Consider the following 20,234-nt stretch of genomic DNA (forward strand, 5'->3'; position numbering starts at 1 on the left):
TAACAACTTTCAGCATGCTATTCAACAACCAACATGCTTCTTGTATGTGTCTGTGTGCAAAGACTGCATGACTATGGTTCATAGCCACGATCATTTTAACTCAATAAAACTGTCCCATCCCTAGAAACCATAAAACAACTCCAGCCGTTTCATTCTAGTCGAGAAATTTTCATATGCGCCAGCCACTATGAGCTTATATAGTATCTCTCTTGTAAACTGTGAGTCTCATACCCACGTGTAAGTGAGAGAAATATTGTATAAGCTTGGTGCAAGAGATACAATCCCTTTTTAGTGGGAGAACTTTAGAACCCGTTGTCTTGACTTCCTCTATCAAGTGAAGTTTAGGCAGCCCAAAATGGTTTATTTGTCCAAATTAAAGGTATCAAAGTCAAAGAAAATATTGAAAAGTACTGTATTATCATGCTTTTACAACCTCTTCCAAATACTAAATTGAGTGGCTCATAGCTCATGCATTCAAAAGTGTGCCTTACACATTTTCTAATGCATGGTTTTGAGCCATTTAATCTTGTATTTGGCATGGATTGGATGGGCAGGACGGTATAATAGCTTTTATTTATTTTTCTTTGGTTTGATAACTTTAATTTTGGACTATTAAACCATTCCATTTTTTTAAAATATTCCTTCTATTGACCTTCAAATTTTGAGACTAAGATTTGATTGTTATTGTAAGATATTATGCGTGCAATTTAAAGGACATTATCGATTTTTTATGTGAGAATTATGAGATGTGTACTATTTGTTGATTTAAATGGTTATATGAACTTTATTATTTTTTCAAATGCTATAAATTGGCTAACACCATTTGATTCACACAAAAAAGAAGTTACAATTGAGATCCTTTGTAATTACTTATACAAAACCCTTCAATATAATATATGTTTGATATGAGACTCAATATGTGCTAATGCAATAACATTACAATACACAACGTATAAATGTTAATTATATTTGGATAGATTTTCCTCCAAATCATTTTGGAGGAAAGTTGCTCCAACACACAATGTCGTAACTCAAACGAGTTTTCCACTTTTAATTATGTGACTTACCAAATAATCATTACATATCATTATTATTAAGTATATTTGAGTTGGCAAAAAAAAAAGTGATATCCTTAACATACAATATATATTTTATTTGGTTTGATGTCTTTAATTCTGGACTATTAATATCCTAAAAAAAAAATTCTGGACTATTAAAAAATTAAGCAAAAGGGTATCAATTTTTGATGTGGAGGCATTTTTTTTAAGCATAGGCATTAGTTAGAGAGATTGAGAGCACCAACTTGCGTGTTAGAAATCAGTACTACTAATCTTTGCATTGATCGTACAACAATGGGTTAAGTCTGTGGAAATTTTGGTGCTGATGATCCTGCTGTGGATTGTACAACAATGAATTGAAGAGTGGTGTGTGATGTAAAACCCTTTTGATCAAGAAAACTCACCCAAAAGAATCACAAACCAACTAGGATTTTTGAACATTTACTGCTTATCGAAACAAAATTGTGTTGAGAAAGAAGGTGAGAGTGAAAAACCCACGTAAAAAAAAAAAAAAAAGTAAAAAAGTTAAAGAATTAATATAATATAATTGGACCTAAACCAACAAATTTAAGTTTTTGGGTTTAGAGTACTAGCATCAGGGTATTCTAAAAAAATACTATTTTTGATAATTCAAAAAGTTACTTTATTCATTTTAACACTTCATTTTACAAAACACCTTATATCACATTTTCTATTCTTTTACCAATTTATTTATATATTCATTTTTTATTCTTTGTTTCTTTTTTTAATTCTTTCTTTTTGGTTTCCAAGTCCCAACACTTATAAAATGAGAGAGAGAGAGAGAGAGAGAGTGATGTGATAATGTCAACCTGACAAAAGAGAGAGAAAAGTGTGAATAACAAATTGCTAAAATATTAATAGCACATTTGGCCTTACATTGCCAATGAGCAAATGAAATTTAGCATTTGGCACACTTGATGTCAATGCTCTTATTATTGGTGTCATGTTTTCAAGTATTGGTTATTTCGGTAACAATAGTCTCATTCTTAGCATAATAGCATCGCAAGCTGAACTCAGCAGGAAAAATAGAAGGTTCATTTGAGATGATAGCATGATCTAAACCTATTTCAAATAATTTAAATATAAATTTTTTTTTTATCTTAAATATAAATATATTGATATACCCTTACATGTAATATAATTACTCCCTGATTCAGCATCGATCAGACAATCACTCTGACAAAGAGAGAAACAATTTTGAACTTTCTTTTTGCTAATTTTCTTTTTTGTCATTTGTGAACATTAAACTATATGTAATGAACTAAATGCATGAGACTTAAGAATCAAGATACTTAACGTCTCCATCTTTTGGTGCTGATTCATTCATTTCATATGTGTTTTATGATGTGCATCTACAAACATATATGAACATAGAAAAGAGAAGAACAAGAACAAGAAAAAACCATCCCATTTACAAATTGAGTGACAAGAACAAGACAAGAGTGCACCAAAGGGGGGAAAAATAATCATTTAAAAATATGCTTACAAAACAATAGCTCTTTCACAAAATGTAGTTTATGAAGGTATCCACATCAAACAAATAGAAGCAAACGCCGCAAGAATCTTTAAGTTCTTTATGAAAATGACTTGACTCTCTTTAGTTGAGGATTGGTTGTAGAACAACTTACAAATGACAAACAGCCTTTAACATGCTTTTTGTTTTGGTTTTCCAACTTGTTTCCTGCTGAGTGGAAAGAAACTGGCTCTTCCAAAGCTTTTTCTCATGTTCCATATTTTGCTTTGTGGGGAAAAGGTGGCTTTTACAAAACTATTCTTTAAGCTCCACATTCTGGTCACAGACTTCCAATCCCTGCCACCTTCTTCTCATATTGATCTATGTTGGATGTTAGTTTCAATGCCAGGATCGCTATATTCATCCTGATTGTGCATAATCAAAGGAGAGTTCTAAAGTTATTTCATGGAAATTTTACATAATTCTGGTAGTTGTAACATAGAAATCTAGATTAAAGTGTATCAAAAACACCATCGAAAGAATAATTTTAGATGAATGTTAACATCAACCGTCTGAGAGAGAGAGAGAGAGAACCTTCTAAAGCACAAAAAAAATCTGTTATGTCTATGAACATAGATTGATCTCCTTGTTAGAAACCAAAACAACTGTAAGACCATCTCTAGCGCAAAATTCTCAGAAATGATACTATCATGCCTTTCCACAAATCTTAAATTAGAGTGTAAAAAAATACAATGGAAGAAAGGAGGTGAAAATGTGGGATCTTGTAGCCATTGGTTGCATGGGGTTGGGATGACAGTTGTAAGATTTTGAACTTTTAATCTTTTACTTCAATTTATTGAATGATCAAATAGTATGATGTGGCAGACTATTGTGAGAGAAGTTGACTGTAAATTAGATGTATATGCAAATGCAAATTATAGTAAAATGATTCTAAATGTAACTAACCTCACTCACAGTTGTTACAGCTTCTGGGACTGAATTATGAGAGCTTGGTCCATAGAAAATGGTATCTCTGTTACTGGACAGATGAACCAAACCAATATCTCTTAAGCGGTTTAGCTCTGGCAAAATAACTTTACCAAGGTCCGGCCTATCTCTCTTCCTCAGCTCACAGCATTTTAGAGCAAGTTTAGCAAGTGATAGAGCCTCTTGGACGGGCCAATCTTCCACTGTGGGATCAAGTATCTCTGCAAATCTTCCTTTCTCAATGGCGTCCTGAACATGGTGGGATAACCCCATTGGAGGTTTAGCTGTAATAATTTGTAACAGCATTACACCAAGTGAATATATATCTGATTTTACACCCAATAGTCCTGTTTGTTGATATTCAGGATCAATGTAACAAAATGTACCCGCTGCTGCAGTCATGTGATATTGAGTTACACTATTAGCAACGGAAGGTGGAACTAACCGGGCTAAACCTACATCACTTATCTTGCTCAGGTAATTTTGGGTTAAGAGAATATTTGCTGGCTTGAGGTCACGATGCACCAGGGGCTCCGGCTTTGTTTGGTGAAGAAAAAGAAGGGCAGTGGAAATTTCAGCAGCTATTCTGAAACGAATTTGCCATGGTATTGGGGGAGTGTTGCCTTTCCTGAAGATCCGGTCTTCTAAGCTGCCATTGTCCATGTACTCATACACAAGGCAACCATACTCTGGGCAGGCACCTAGAAGGAGAACCATGTTTGGGTGTCTGATGCAACTTAGAACTTCAACCTGCATGGACAAGATCGTTATGACTACAGGAAAAAAGGTCACATGAGTTTGGTACATGAGAAACAATTTCCATGTCAAAATCTTCACATACCTCCTCTAGGAACAAATGTTATTATCATGCCATTTTTCATGTCTTATCTCTTCTTTGATCTGTATTTTGGCAGAGAATGTGATATTACAGCATGTGAAGGGGGCTTCTTATGTTAGAGGCAACTTCAAATTTGGTTTAGTATTTAGTAATAATCCTGCTATTTTGACATGGTTTATATAATCCAACAAAAAGGAATGCACTGTTGTTCCACATTTTCAAGTATAGGGGAATTTACCAGGTTTTGATTGGAAGCATGAACAAAGCATTTCAAAGCAATTGAAATCCAGGTCAACATGGATACGTTCTCAGTAATTATTTCCTTTCCTTATTTATTTATTTATTGTGGTAATTCTCACTTATCCCATGTTATAACAGTTCTTTTGTACTAACATTAGGCATCACTCAGTGATTCTTTTACCATTGTGATAACTACAGATAGAGAAGGATAAAGTTGTTATTAGAAAAGACAGCAGTGCTGTGTTACTGTCAACATGGCAACTGCTAAGAACTGTAAAAACAACACTGTTTTATCGCTTGCAGTCATGCCATTTGAGTCTAAGCATTCGTGAACAACTCTTCAGATATTTTGAATACAAAACATGTCTATACCAGGCATTCATAATATTGAAAAGTTTGAGAGGTTCACTTGTGATGTGTTTGTTTAGACAATTAACATGTTATATCCATGTTGTTCCATAAAGATTTGCACTGACGATATTCAAGTCCATCCCAAGTTCCAACTTCGTGACAGCAAAGTATATTCAACAGAAATATAAACCTGTACAAATTAGAAAACTAAACTCCACAAAGATTACTTCACTAAACTGAATTTCTGCCAAAAACAAAGAAATATATAACTACCTCTTGTTGGAATTGCTTCTGCCCCTGTGGCATGTCTGGCCTCAAGACCTTAATGGCAACAACAGTGTGATCAAGCACACCTTTAAAAACAGGTCCATATCCACCTTCACCAATCTTCAGTGAATTTCTGAAATCATCAGTTGCAGCTTCAATTTCTTCGATGGTATATATTCTATATTTAAAAATGCCGTGTGCCAGTGCATCCATTGCTTTCATCCTCTCTTCTGACTCCTGCCTAGCCCTCATTTCTGCATTCACTCTCCTCTGTACCTCCATATCTGCTAACCTTTGTGCCATTTCGGCAGCTTCTGTGGCAGCTTTTGACTTTTGCTTCTCCACTTCTGCCAAAGCCAATGCAGCCTCTTCAGCAAGCTTGGCTTGCTCTACTTTACGTTCTTCTGCTGACTTTAATTGCTGAAGTTCTCTTGCCTGGACACAGAAATATGGTCCTTCAGGTTTGCATTACAATGGACTACTAATACGATCATCATATGATCAAAACCAGCTGATCTAGATGAAGTTACATATGATCTTACCCTTTTCTGGGCTACAATGGCTTCTCTGCAAGCTGTGTTATACATTTCCATGGTTTGCATCAGTTCCTGCTTTAATCTCTTCATCTCAGCTTCCAGACCTTTCTGTAAGGAAACTCAGAAAGGAGAACATGTACTTCAATTACCAATTGTGTAATTACCAAATGAAAGACTTTTAGCATACCTCTATGCCAAAGGCACACATAAACATGCATGATTTAATGTTTGAACTGTAGTCTTTATGCATGCAAATTGCAACTAAGTCATCAGTCTTGGCAATTCATGAAAAGCTTGCTTTCACTCTAGAATATTAATTTATGTGATAATATCCTGCATTTCCACATCCTGAAGCAACAAATAAGTGGAAGATTGATTTTTGAAGACTTTTAGATTCAGAATATAACAATTTGAAAACCTAGTTCTCATCTAGTTTCAGAACCAGGCAAGCACAACCCTTTTAATCATAGAAACAAAATGGGTATAGAGATTCCTATTTCCTGGAGTCCCATGATCCACTTTTCTGACAGCATGGCCATAGACATGGGAAATTACTGTTAACCACTTGAAGAATTCAAATAAAGTGAATTATTGTGTTATTTGGTAACACCCAGAAGAACCTATTTGGTTTTATAATATCTGCTTTACAGCAAGTTATTCTCAATTGATTGCCTAACTTCTGAATTTAATTTCTTTTGGTTGTGATGTGATTTCCATATTATCCCAGTGATTACTGTTTACAGGTGCAATACAAACCAAATTGATGACTGATGAGTATCAATGTATGATGATCAAAATTACTTCCCAATTTTATTATTTACTCCTATTCTAAACATTTATATCACTACTGTTCAATTATGAATTCACTCTCTTTGACACAATTATATTTAGAAGATATTCTGATTCAATGCACAAATGAAATGACCATCCAATGACCTTTCTTTTCCTGGTCTATGATCCTACAATTGCACTGTTCAATTAGTCATGATCTTGGTAAATGATGAATACTTACTGGGGTTTGTGAGGATCCTGAGCTCCCGAGACTATCTGAGCTGACAAAGGAATCAAAAGCTTCAACAGATGTGCTGTTTGTTTGGTAGCTTAATGACCACGAAACATCACTATTTCTCTGAGATGAAGTCGCTGATACAAAACTCTCCATTGATGTTGTTGGATCAGACCTGCTGCTAGACCTGTAGTGGCTGTTTGGTGTCATCATCAAGGAATCACTGCTTCTATCGAAAGATGCTCTGTCAGAGCCTACACTTCTCCGACTCCCATGACTTAAATAAGTTCTGCACTAGCAATCAAAAGTCAAAAACCAAGCAACATATAACTTATAACTGCGGGGGATTGCTACGATTATCAGGTGATTAATGGATCACTATGTTCTTTTGTGTTTTTTTTTTTTTTTTTTTTTTAAATTATAAGCATGTTTTAAAAAAAAATTTTTAACAAGTCTTGCCCCCCAAGAAAAGTGAATGAAATAAAGAAGACCATATTTTTACCAAGCTTTTCCTCCCTTAAGTGTATTCAAATTTCTTCTTTTACTTTTTTTGGTTGATAATGTCAAGCCACAAACACTATTTCATCTGATTCCACGCCCTTTTTCTCTGCTTCCATCATCAGTTCTAGCCATTATTTCTGATATATATACAATGATATTAACCATCATACCTCTTAAGTCTATATAATTACAATGTAGATGAACCATCATATCTTCCAATCTGGAAACCCAGATCAACATCTCCAATAATATGACCATAATGAGGGTCATAATTTCATGTTGGTATATTGATTATTCTTAACAATGATCTAATGGAATGCATAAGAAAGGCCTGGGAATTTGACAATTAAATGTACACTTCATTACACAAAACTAATGTACCTGTTTTTATCTTCAAGGTCTTGGGTATTAGGACGAACATTAGGTACATGAAGTCCCCTTTGTGAATGTTGCCCGGAATTAGCTGCATTAAACTTAGCTGTACCAGTAGGTGTTTGAGGTTGATCTGCTTTACGGGCAATCTGAACTTTTCCTTTTGATATGACATATACTGCACAGAATCCTGGTGCAGATTTAAGTAAGGTAGATGGCACATCTGCATTTCTAAATTTCCTGCATAGAGATAATTGCCAAGAAATTTTGTTTAGAGGGGAAACAATCTTTAACTTGATTACTGAGGCGTCCTCCACCTCCTTACTAAGAGCACTACTTACCGCAGGGAACCAAAACTCTGGACATTGCCATTTCTATTTTCTAGTTTTCTTCTAAAATTACAGATGCTGTTGTGTGTGTGTGTGTATGCACTAGTAGTATAATGTTAACAGATGAATATATTAGCCATATGTACTTATTAGGTGAAGCAAGGGAGACTGGCTCTCTCAGTTCCGTAAACTCCCAAGTAACATTGAAATTTAGTTACCATTCAATGTGTTTATGTGCTTGAGAGAGAGAGAGAGAGAGAGAGAGACCTTGTAAGAGCATTCCGGTTGGAAGCACCAACAACAATATTGCTGATGGAGTTGTTAGAAATATAATCAATAAGTGCGCTTGAAACCTCGATATCATGAAGGATCACCTCTTTTGCTTCAATCTGAAAAACTCAAATCCCCATGAAAATATATTACACCCACTTGGCAATGAGAAAATTTTGAAAATATGTTCTATCTATGAGGCGAATTGAAGCCAGCAAAGAGGGCTTCAAAATGGTATGACATTTTACCTTAAGAGAAAAATCAATATTTTCAATTCAGATGAATTGAAACTCAAGCCGTTCATGATGTCAAATACATATTTGGTCCTGAAATTCTGTGGTAGGTACAACAGTGCAAGTAGTGCCAGATTACGAGCAAATTGTATAAGGATCAAAATGAGAGTTTTATTACAGATAGAGGTAGCACTATCTCTTCTGTCTGATTTTGGGATGAAACCATCATGTATTTTATGAGATAATTCTCTAGAGTTCATTTTGCTGCCTTGCCAAATAAACCAATATGCAAAAAATAAATAGAAAGGCCCTGCCTATGAGAGCTTTGTTCTCCATTTATTCATACTGAGTCATGTATCAAATATAAAGACTTGCCTTTGAGGTCAAAAGATCTTGGTGTGTTACAATCAAATGGTTATGTACTCACCCCTTTTCTAGCACAGAATCCACGGTAGGGAAGGAACAACTGTTGCAACTCAGCTTCAGTTGGTGGCCGACCTTCTTTGGGGATCTCTTCAAAATCATCTACAAAAACCAAACCACATATCAAACACATTGAGAATGAAGCTAATGCTGAATGGCCATGATATTTGCTAATGATGATGCTCTTGATTGTGTCAATGCATATAGGATGCAAAATGATGACATGCATTTTGATAGAATAGTCATTACTTATTAGTACATACATCTTTAAAGGTGTGTCAACAACTCCAATTGGGAATGAAGCCATGATATGACATTTAAGATTTTGGTTTGTCATGGAAATCAAATCCTTATTCCAAAAACTTATGCTGATAAGAAAAGGTGAATATTAATAATTTAACATTATTCTAACATGTTGTGCGACGTAAATACAAATACAATACAGCCATGCACATATATGCTACGTACAGTGGTGGAACCAGAAATGCTTTTTGAGGATCAACCTCCATGTAACATGATTTTAGATATGTTGTTTACTCCTATATATTATTAATGCCAAAAAAACATGTCATACCAATGAAAATGATGAAGAAAGAGAGAGATACCTACGAGGAAGGAAGCTCTGATTCCGAACGTGAATGAGAATGCAATGGGAACTTTTGCTCAAAACGTTATCAACTGCCCATTTCACAGCATATTGGCTATTCTTGTCTCTATCAATGGCAATCACTGTGGTGCTAGTGCTACCATCCAATGATGACGATGTTCGAGAGAGAGCCATTGATGGCATAGACACCACCAAAACCACCAAGCCAACTGGCCGGGGCTGACACAACAAGAATTAAGAAAATAAGGAACGAGAGAAGAAGACCAGGGTCTTTCCAAGCATTTCCTGTGGTTGTGACTCTTTTTACTAAGTTTGGTTGGAAATGGTTGTTTCTTTTATAGGAAAGGAAAACAATCAACCTAACTAACCCAAAATATATCTCCTCTTTCTTGAACTTTCTGGACTAATTAATGTGTTGAGGAATAAAAATTCTAAGTTTCACTCTTTTAGTGATCGATTTTATGCCCATCAATTCCAGTATGACACGTGTTTTTTTTAATTTTTTAATTTTAAATTTCTGATATCCAACAAAAAAAGAAAAAAAAAATGCATGGAAAGTTATTGATGGGACATTCAAAACGAGACACAAGATTTTTATTTAAAAAAGCAAATTGGTTTTTCAAATTGATTATTATATACCCTTTTTTTTGCTCTAAGCATGCTTATAGCTCTGAAGAATATAAAGTACAGTAATAATTTTTTAGTAGTCAAATTCACAATTGATAATTGAGAAATAGGGGATTTGAACTTGGCTGCTCAAACTCTTTTTTCCCCTAAACCACCCCAAATATTTTGTAGAATAAGAGATGTCAATTCAGTTACAAAGCCAACCCTTGATACACACACACATATATATATATATATCCTCAAAATATAGGAAAGGAAAACAATCAACCTTTACTAACTCAAAATATATCTCCATTCTCTTGAACTTTCTTGACTAATTAATAAGTTGAGGAATAAAAATTTTAAGTTTCACTCTTTTAGTGATCTATTTTATGCTCCATCAATTCTAGTGTGGCACGTGTCTAATTATTTTTAATTTTAATATTTTGAATTTCAGATAGCTTATCCAACAACAACAAAAAAAAAAGGAAAAAAACATGAAAAATTATGATTGATGGAACACTCAAAATGAGACACAAGATTTTTATTTAAAAAAGCAAGTTGGTTTTTCAATGCTATTATATACCTTTTTTTTAGCTCTAAGCATGCTTATAGGAGAAAATAGTAAAATAGCAATAATTTTCAAACAATATAATTAGTAGTTAAGGTTTACAAACTAGCATCTCAAGTCTAAAAAACTCGATTTTGGGGCTATAAATCGAGTCTTTAATGGTCGATTTTTATGGTCTGATTCTGTCCGATGTGGCATTTTTTCCATGTGGTGACTACTTCTCTCCATTTTTTCCACCGTCTGATTCTGTCCGATGTGGCATTCCAAGACTCGATTTATATCCTAAACCTTTCTTCTTTTCCTCCTTCCTCCTCCTTATTTTTTCTGTGTTTCACATCTCTCTCCTCACTACCTCTCTCCATCTGCTTCTTTCTTCCTCACTACCTCTTCATTTGATCCTTTCTTCCTCCTCAACGTTGATCTACACAATGGTCGTCGACCCAGCTGACCCAGGCCGCAGCGCCCAGGCCGCACGCGCCCAAGTCGCGCGACCCAGGCTGCGCAAGCCCAGGTCACACGACCCAGGTCGCACGACCCAGTTGGGTTTTTTTTTTTTTTGTGCGGTGGGTTTTGGGTTTTTTTTTTTGTGTGGTGGGTTTTGCTCAGCCACTTCTATGGTGGTGGATGGATTTTGACGTGGGATGTGAGTTTTAGTGGTTGTAGTGTATTTCTGGGAAAGGATGTTAAGAGACTTAGGCTGAAATTTTTTTGCTGGTAAATCGAGTCTTAGAGACTCGATTTCCAAGTAGCCTCCACGTAGAAAAAATGTCACATCAGACGTAAAAATCGACCATCAAAAACTTGATTTTTAGGCTCAAAATCGAGTTTTTTAGACTCAAGATGCTAGTAAAAAATATAGTTTATAAACAGTAACTAGTAATTATATTGTTTGGAAATTATTGCTATTTTACTATTTTCTCCATGCTTATAGGTCTGAAGAATATCAAGTACACTAATAAAATTAAGTAATAATTTTTGGGTAGTCAAATTCACAAATGATAATTGATAATGGGGGAAGAGGGGATTTGAAACCAGCTGCTCGACCCCTTCCCCCCCCCCCCCTAGACCCCTCCAGACTTTTTGTCCATTAAGAGGTGACAATTCAGTTATAAGGTCGGTCCTTGACATGTATATACGTATATATTTACTAGCCTCATTACACATGCTTTCGCACGTGTGATGAGGTTTTTTTTTTTAGTGTCATAATTTTTCATTTATTCCAATTTGAGATTTACACGTTTTCTCACTAATATTACGCATTTAGAACTATTAATACAACTAGAGTATAGGGGAAAAAAAGTTTGTGTTTATATTTTTATTTTTATATATAATTTTTATTTTGAGAATCTAATTTATAAATAGATAAAGTAACTTAAAAATCAATAGGAGAGTAGCCCTATTTTTTAGACAATATTTTGATGTGAATTAGAGTTGTATTTTTATCGAATTGTCCTTTAGTTTTGTCTCTACTTAAACATAGGGGTGTATAGGGGCATTTTTGAACCAAAAAAATGAGGATCCTAAATAAGGAAAACCCCTTAAATAATACTAGCCTCGTTACACATGCTTCGCACGTGCGATGAGATTTTATAGTGTCATAATTTTTCATTCAATCCAATTTGAGATTTACATGTTTTCTCATTAATATTACGCTTTTAGAACTACTAATACAACCAAGAGTTTTATGAGGCTAGATTCAAAAAATGAACAAATATTACACGTTTATTTTGTAGAAAAAAAATTTGTTTTTATTTTTATATATATAATTTTTATTTTGAGAATCTAATTTATAAATACATGAAGAAATTTTAAAATCAATAGGAGAGTGATTTTATTTTTTAAGCAATGTTTTAGTGGGAGTTAGAGTTGTATTTTTACCAGATTGTCTTTTAGTTTTCTCTCTACTTAAGCATAAAGGTGTAGGAGTATTTTTGAACAAAAAAAATGAGGATCCCAAATAGGAGAAACCCCTTAAATAATATCATATATATACACACACACACACACACACACACACATAGGAAAGGAAAACAATCAACCTTAACTAACTCAAAATATATCTCCTCTCTCTTGAACTTTCTCGACTAATTAATAAGTTGAGGAATAAAAATTCTAAATTTCACTCTTTGAGTGGTCTATTTTATGCAACCTCAATTCCATATGGCACATGTCTATTTTTTTTTTAAATTTCGGATAGCTTATCCAACAAAAAAAGAAATAAAAAAATGCGTGGAAAGTTGTGATTGATGGAACACTCAAAATGAGACACAAGGATTTTATTTTAAAATGCAAGTTGGTTTTTCAAAGCTATTATATACCCTTTTTCTTTTTTTTTTTGCTCTAAGCATGCTTATAGGTATGAAGAATATCAAATACACTAATAAAATTAAGTAATAATAATTGGGTAGTCAAATTCTTAAATGATAATTGATAATTGAGGAAGAGGAGATTTGAACCCGGCTGCTCAAACCCTTTTCTCCCTTAAACCCCCCCAGACATTTTATGCATTGAGAGTTGCCAATTTAGTTACAAGGCTAACCCTTGACATATATATACATATGTACACACACACACACACACACACACACACATATATATATATATCCTCAAAATATAGGAAAGGAAAACAATCAACCTTAACTAAATCAAAATATATCTCCTCTCTCTTGAACTTTCTTGAGTAATTAATAAGTTGAGGAATAAAAATTCTAAGTTTCACTCTTTTAGTGATCCATTTTATGCTCCATCAATTCCAATATGGCACGTGTCTAATTTTTTTTTTTTATATTAAAAATTTCAAATAGCTTACCCAACAAAAAAAGAAAAAATAAATGTGTGGAAAGTTATAATTGATGGAACACTCAAAATGAGACACAAGATTTTTATTTAAAAAAGTAGGTTGGTTATTCAATGCTATTATATACCTTTTTTCGCTCTAAGCATGCTTATAGATCTGAAAAATATCAAGTATACCAACAAAATTAAGTAATAATTTTTGAATAGTCAAATTCACAAATGATAATTGATATTTGGGAAAGAGGGGATTTGAAACCGACTGTTCATAACATTTTCTCCCCTAAATCTTCTCAACTATTTGTGCATTGAAAGATACCAATTCAGTTATAAGGCTTCTTCTCCCAAAAAAAAAAAAAAAAGCTACAAGGCCAGTCCTAAAAATCGCTTTCTAAATTTATATAGGCATAAATGTGCAAATGGGTAGTGATATCACACCAGGGAAGTTCACTGCTCTTGGGCTAATTCCTAGTAGATGGGCCTGTTTCAGCACCTATTATATGTGATGCCTAAGGTTTCATGGGTTTAGTTGCCACTTTGGACCTGGCCCAAATTCATCCAAAATCATATCTCACCATCCTCACCTCAATTTAGAGTAAGAATCTCCTGGGTCTGAACCTACTCTTATTCCATGATCTATCAATCTCTGTTTCTCATTCCTAATTGCTCTCACATTATGAGCCTTCTAAAAGGGGGCCTCATTTGTTTTCAGTTTTGATAGTTGATAATAATGTTGAACCCACAAACTCATTTTCAACTTACTCTTACAAAATAAAGTGTTATCTATGTTACTGTCAAAGAGTGCATAAAAAAAAGCTCTTTATGAAATTATGAACAAAAATTAGGCATATACAGTCTACTAAGACATGGTGGCACTGATGTGGATTCACATGCTAGATTTGAGCCCAAATGTATTGTCTAATTGGACGGAACATGATTCCTTTGACCAATTCCTTATCCAATTCTATTTATGATCAAACAAGATCACATTTTTGGGTAAAATCAAAAAGAAATCACATTATCTAGATTCCAAATTATGATGCGCATTCCATCTCAAAACAGTGTCACCAAAGAGAGGAGTCAAATCATGACTAATATGATTTTTAACTTTAGTAGTCAATATCAGTTAGATTAACAAACCTACAGATACATACATACCTGTGGCAAGTGGCTAACAACAAACCATGACCAGTTTTGGTGAAATATTTATGTTGTACCTAAAAAATGGGATTTGGATTTGACTCCTTTTTTTACATCAAATTTTATCAATTACCTCCCAATTAAGCATCATGTAAATGTTTCAAAAATTTATTTTTAGAATGGGTCCGGTTAATGTATGTCCTTAACAAATATGTTGTTGAAAAAATTTTATCGAGAATTGAAAAAATTGTCAAAATTTTTTTAATTTCTAATAAATTTTTTTTCAAAAATAATATACAATTGTGTGCCTTTAGGACACAAGTTAATAAAATCCTTTTAAAACAGGCAGTGAAAAGTGATCTAATGATTATGTCATATGCGATATAATAATTAATAATAACTTGTGAACAAAGCAAAATTAAGAAAAAATGGTATATATAATTAACCTCAAGCTATGATTTATAAAAATGTAAGAGCATCCACAATTATGGAGCTAAAATTTTAACAATTTAACTCCACAAAAAATTACTTTATCTATTTTACCTACTCATTTTACAAAACATACTTCATCAGTGAATCTATTTTAGCTTTTAACACAATAAAATAATATAAACACCACAATAAAATAATATATCCCACTACCTAAAAAATATTCATCCACAATTTAATTGGAAAGGTGAATAAAAAAAAAAAAAATTTATAGCTCTCAGCTACAGTGATCACCATTTTAGCACTTTAGTTAAATTTTTTTGCTTTACTTCCGCTCGGAAGAAAATGCAAAAATGGGAAAAAGGAATGAAGGCTGAAGAAAGTGAGCCCATGAATGACACCATAAAGATGCCCACATTACAGCTTTCCACCATTGAAATAGACTGCACCTCTTAGACATTGTACCACATGGGTACATGACATTATTAGTCTGTTGTCAACCTTTAAGTCCACAGACACGTGTCTTTCCTCAAAGTTTTTTGTCTCATGAAAAATCCATGAGTAGTTGTCCTCATGTAAGCACTGTCCTAACCTAAGCATTCTCTGTCTTAAAAGCATTGAATGATATTAGATAATCACATGTATACGTGTCCCCTAAAGGAGTGCATGGTGAAAAGCATTTCCACATTGATACAACTCTCTCTCTCTCTCTCTCTCTCTCTTCATGTTTTCTCTCTCTTTTTCTCTCTCTCTTTGAAACTAACTCCAAGCCCAGAAACAAAGGGGAAAAATCTAAGAAAGAGGCTTCACTGACCCGGTTTTCAGGTACCAAGTCTTTTCAGTTCCAACTGCTAAGCACCCCTCAATTTTCTTTTCTTGTATGTGATATTTTCCATGGTTTTGAGGGAAACTAGATCATTTACTAGCACACCCAGATAACTGTTTAGTTCTATATGTGTGTGACTTTGATGATAATAGATGACTTGGGGCTGTGTGAGTTGAAGAAGAGTAAGAAAGGTAAAAAAGACCCAGATTTCAAGATAGGCTGAGATGGGTTGCCTTAGATCCAGGAAACACTAAGTTTTTATATATTAAAGGGTTTACCTTTTTAAGGTTATCCTGTGATTATTTGCGGTTGGTTTTCTTTTTCTGCCTAGGTTGTTTCTTATGACCCTTTTTGGCTTTGTCTTATATTGGGCTTATAGATAAAGATTGGATTTTGGTCATTGTCATGTGTGTGTTTTTAGGGGTTGGTGGTCTGGATAAGATTTATGAATTTGTGGTCAGTTCTATGCCAGGAGGAGGAGAATTTGGTATGCTTTAGAGTGTTTGAGAAACTCAAAATACTTGTGAATGAATGAAGTATTTATAATTGGAAGTTTGATCCATTGTTCCACAGCAGATCTGATAGTCCTGCTTTATTCTTCTCATGTTTAGCTCATATATACCCATAATTTAAATTGATCTTGGTGGTGTGGTTTGTGTTCAGTATAAATATAGCTGTAAAAAGTTCATTTCTTGAAGGAGATGAAATATAACTAGTTATGTGAGAGTGTAGAGAGTTTGGGAGGTAACTAGTACAGAGAGAGAGAGAGAGAGAGAGGGAGAGTTGATGGATGAGATGTCCTCAGCAGTCTCAGTGACTCTAAGTTTAGGTAATTCTATGTGTGATGACTCGGGAATTGCAACCCATGTGGAAATCACGCGGCTCAAGTTGGTAACAGATGCATCAAATTTGTTGTTGGATCCTGCTAAGGTTGTGTCTGCAGAGTCTGTTTCAAGTGGAAATGGAAATTGCAATGATGTTAAGAGTGAACTTCACAGATTAACCATGTCAGCACCAGAAGGCAGTGGTGGGAGAGGAGATGATTTGTCGGGAATGTTGCCAGATAATGGAAATGGTTCAATTGCTGATGATGTTGTGATGCAGGAAAGTGAGGAAGATGGAATCTTGTCTGTTGCACATGACACTAACGGGATTATTAGAGGGGAGTTGTTAACTTTGGATGTAGAGTCTGAAATAAGATTGCCAGATATTGCAGAAATTGAAAAGGTTGGTCATGCTCAGATTGTTGCTAAGGCTATTATCTTGGTGGAATCAAGTATAGGGCAGGTGCCTTCTGGTGAACTGATTGTCGCAGCAGTTAGCCCAGATTCAAAGATATCTAGTAAATCTGAGATAAAGGCCTCTACAGTGGTTTTCCAGTCACACATGCAGAAGAATGTCAGTAAAGGAGGCATCCGGAGTGTTTTTGAGCTTGACTGTATTCCCCTATGGGGTTCTGTATCTATTCCTGGAGACAGACCAGAAATGGAAGATGCCATTGCTGCTGTACCTCGATTTATGAAAATTCCTATCAAAATGCTTATCGGTGATCGTGTGATCGATGGAATGAAGCAAAGTTTGACCCACGTAACCAGTCATTTCTTTGCTGTTTATGATGGCCACGGGGGCTCTCAGGTACCTCTTTATTTCTAAATGTTTATTTGATTCCTTTGAGTTATAGTATATTTTGTTTGCCCAACTGGATGTATTTCATTGAAATCAGTCTGGCTTAACTGTCTGAAACAGGATTCATTTGTAGATCATGTATAACCTGATTTATTTAGTGAACTTATTGTCAAGGGTTTGAAATTGCAATGAAATTTTGTTGATTTTGCATAAATTTTTTATGTGAACGTGTTGTACAACATGCAATCATTTTTAAGATTGAGATATTCTTATGTTGAAAAATTATGGAATGGCATATGTTAGCGTGATTGGAGGTTCCCTCTTGCAGGTTGCAAACTATTGTCGTGACCGCATCCACTTGGCTTTGGATGAAGATATTGGAATGATTAAAGACAATTTAAGTGATGGAAGTATGGGGGGAAATCAGCAAGTGCAGTGGGAGAAAGCCTTCACCAGTTGCTTCCAAAAGGTTGATGACGAAATTGCAGGAAACGTTAGTAGAGGCATCAATGGAAACAATGAAGATGCTTCTGAGCCTGTTGCTCCAGAAACTGTGGGATCTACAGCTGTGGTTGCCTTAGTCTGTTCTTCCCATATTATTGTTGCAAATTGTGGTGATTCAAGAGCAGTACTGTGTCGTGGCAAAGAAGCCATGGCATTATCAGTTGATCACAAAGTAGGGCATGTGTTTTTATTCTGCTATCTTTACACCATTGTGGACAAAAGCTCTTTCCTCCCATGGAAACTAATTTGCTTTCATGCTTTGATTTTATTTTTTCCAGCCAAATAGAGAAGATGAATACGCAAGAATTGAGGCATCTGGAGGAAAGGTCATCCAGTGGAACGGGCATCGTGTTTTTGGAGTTCTTGCAATGTCAAGGTCCATTGGTAGGTGTACCTTTTAACATGACCTTGTAACCATGAGTTTTTGTAAACATGTGCAGAAAAATCTCCTTGAGTATTCAAAGAAAAATTGTTTGATCATTCAATGGATCAAGCAAGGTGTTGATTTCTCTCTTTTCAAATCAAGGTCAAAGAAAGGGGGGATTGTTATGGAAGCATCATATTGGGTAATGCTTCAATGTCCATATTGACACAAATGTCAGTCCTCAAATTTAGACATAATTCTGATCAGTTCTACAAAACTACCTTTTAAAAGACAATATTTCAAACTGTTAATTGTTAATACAAAGGAGTAGATGTCTAGCATCCTAGTGACTCAGTGAACCCTGCCTGTGAAGTTATTATTTTGTGTAACGGTTGCATACAACACCCCTCTCACTTGGGTGTGGACTCCATAAGTATGAGATCCACCCCTATGTGAGAGTGGCGTTGTTTCCAACTGTTTCTAACTGTTAAACAAGATACCACCTGTGAACTTAATTTCTGAACTAGTTAAGCTACAAAGTTGTATATTGCCAATGGCATTCAATAAAAAAAGGGGATATTTCAAGATACCTATGTAGATTAGTTTCTGTCTGTTATTTTGTTGCTGATGTATAAGCTGCAAAATGTGTATTCCAAAGCTCTTATCAATTGGCTTGATAGGTGTAATGCCTTTGCTTTTGAGTAAATATGGTTGTTTACAATGAATATGTACCTATCTTGGTTTGTTATCTGAACAAATGCATTGCAACCAGTATATGGTACTAAAGTTTGATAAGTACCATATGCAAAATATGATTTGAAAACAAATGAACAAATCTCAAAATTTGTACTACTTTTTTCTCTGCCTCCTACAGGTGACAGATATTTGAAACCATGGATTATCCCAGAACCAGAAGTCATGTTTCTTCCCCGGGCCAGAGATGATGAATTGCTCATTTTAGCCAGTGATGGACTGTGGGATGTGATGTCAAATGAGGAAGCTTGTGAAGTGGCTCGAAGGCAGATTCTTCTTTGGCACAAAAAGAATGGGAGTGCACCTCTTTTGGAGAGGGGCACAGGAATCGATCCTGCAGCGCAAGCAGCAGCAGATCGCCTTTCATTTCTTGCCCTCCAGAAGGGAAGCAAGGATAACATCTCTGTGATTGTGGTGGACTTGAAAGCTCAAAGAAAGTTCAAGACCAAGTCTTAGTGGAAAAGTCCTCATCACGATCTGGTTCAAGTCCATTTCCTATATATTAGAAAAGTACATCGACTCAAATACATAGCCTAGTCCATTCGTTTTTCCTTATGGGCTTTAAAGTGTGTAAGAGTATAGAAATTTGTATGTACTATAGTAACTATGGTGAAATGCTAAATTTATCTCTTGGTATGCATCTTGCTAAGTTATGTAAATTTGAGGTGCTACAGGTATGACAGGGAGAGAAATTTACAATTTTCTCAGTAGTCAGTACTAAAAAAGGTTTTGTGAGGGCTTTTATATCATACCCTTTGGTTCATTTTAAGTACATGGTGCTATATCAATATACTTTGCCGCTTCTTGAAGATGAGTCTGGGTTTATTTTTACTGTTGGTCCAAGGAAACTTAAGCTTGGCTTTGTGTAATGTAATTGTTTTAAGACTTTAAGGTGCTCAGTGCTCAGTCTACCATTCATGACTGTAAAACTTAATCAGTCGCTTGAACACAAGGATGGTCCAATCCAACGGCCACCTCTCACTCCCTTTGCCTGTTCATGGCATCTTCAGCTGACAAGGTTAGGAGTCCTAGATTCGGATCAACCATTTCAACAGTTGATTTAACTTTTAACGTCCCATTTTGTAAAGAATCTTTCATCAATTTGTAACTTGAATCATGGAGTCGAATTT

At 34.9% G+C, this 20,234-nt stretch overlaps 2 protein-coding genes across 2 annotated transcripts; one reads left to right on the forward strand and one right to left on the reverse strand.

The window, feature by feature from the left end:
* Positions 1-3,483: 3,483 nt before the first annotated feature.
* Positions 3,484-9,666, reverse strand: LOC142634663 (U-box domain-containing protein 52-like). Its single transcript, XM_075808952.1, has 8 exons — positions 9,495-9,666; positions 8,890-8,987; positions 8,227-8,348; positions 7,640-7,870; positions 6,764-7,046; positions 5,758-5,859; positions 5,222-5,650; positions 3,484-4,269 (listed from the first exon to the last, which is right to left on the reverse strand). Exons 1-8 carry the CDS (start codon positions 9,664-9,666, stop codon positions 3,484-3,486), a joined length of 2,223 nt encoding a protein of 740 aa, XP_075665067.1.
* A 6,022-nt stretch (positions 9,667-15,688) lies between these two features.
* On the forward strand, positions 15,689-19,744 carry LOC142636014 (protein phosphatase 2C 16-like). The gene is made up of 4 exons (XM_075810074.1): positions 15,689-17,492; positions 17,812-18,159; positions 18,266-18,371; positions 19,226-19,744. Exons 1-4 carry the CDS (start codon positions 16,644-16,646, stop codon positions 19,558-19,560), a joined length of 1,638 nt encoding a protein of 545 aa, XP_075666189.1. The 5' UTR covers positions 15,689-16,643; the 3' UTR covers positions 19,561-19,744.
* The last annotated feature ends 490 nt before the right edge of the window (positions 19,745-20,234 follow it).

This window comes from Castanea sativa, chromosome 5 (genome assembly GCF_040712315.1).
Source record: "Castanea sativa cultivar Marrone di Chiusa Pesio chromosome 5, ASM4071231v1".
Classification (NCBI taxonomy): domain Eukaryota; kingdom Viridiplantae; phylum Streptophyta; class Magnoliopsida; order Fagales; family Fagaceae; genus Castanea; species Castanea sativa.

Bases quoted from the DNA above. Each gene is read 5' to 3' on its own strand.
- LOC142636014 (XM_075810074.1), top strand. From the start codon at position 16,644: ATGGATGAGATGTCCTCAGCAGTCTCAGTGACTCTAAGTTTAGGTAAT. The intron at 17,493-17,811 runs GTACCTCTTTAT...TCCCTCTTGCAG, and splicing joins ATGGCCACGGGGGCTCTCAG to GTTGCAAACTATTGTCGTGA. The intron at 18,372-19,225 runs GTAGGTGTACCT...TGCCTCCTACAG, and splicing joins TGCAATGTCAAGGTCCATTG to GTGACAGATATTTGAAACCA.
- LOC142634663 (XM_075808952.1), bottom strand. From the start codon at position 9,666: ATGGCTCTCTCTCGAACATCGTCATCATTGGATGGTAGCACTAGCACC. The intron at 8,349-8,889 runs GTGAGTACATAA...TGAGTTTTTCAG, and splicing joins GATTCTGTGCTAGAAAAGGG to ATTGAAGCAAAAGAGGTGAT. The intron at 4,270-5,221 runs GTAGTTATATAT...TTGTCCATGCAG, and splicing joins AGAAGCAATTCCAACAAGAG to GTTGAAGTTCTAAGTTGCAT.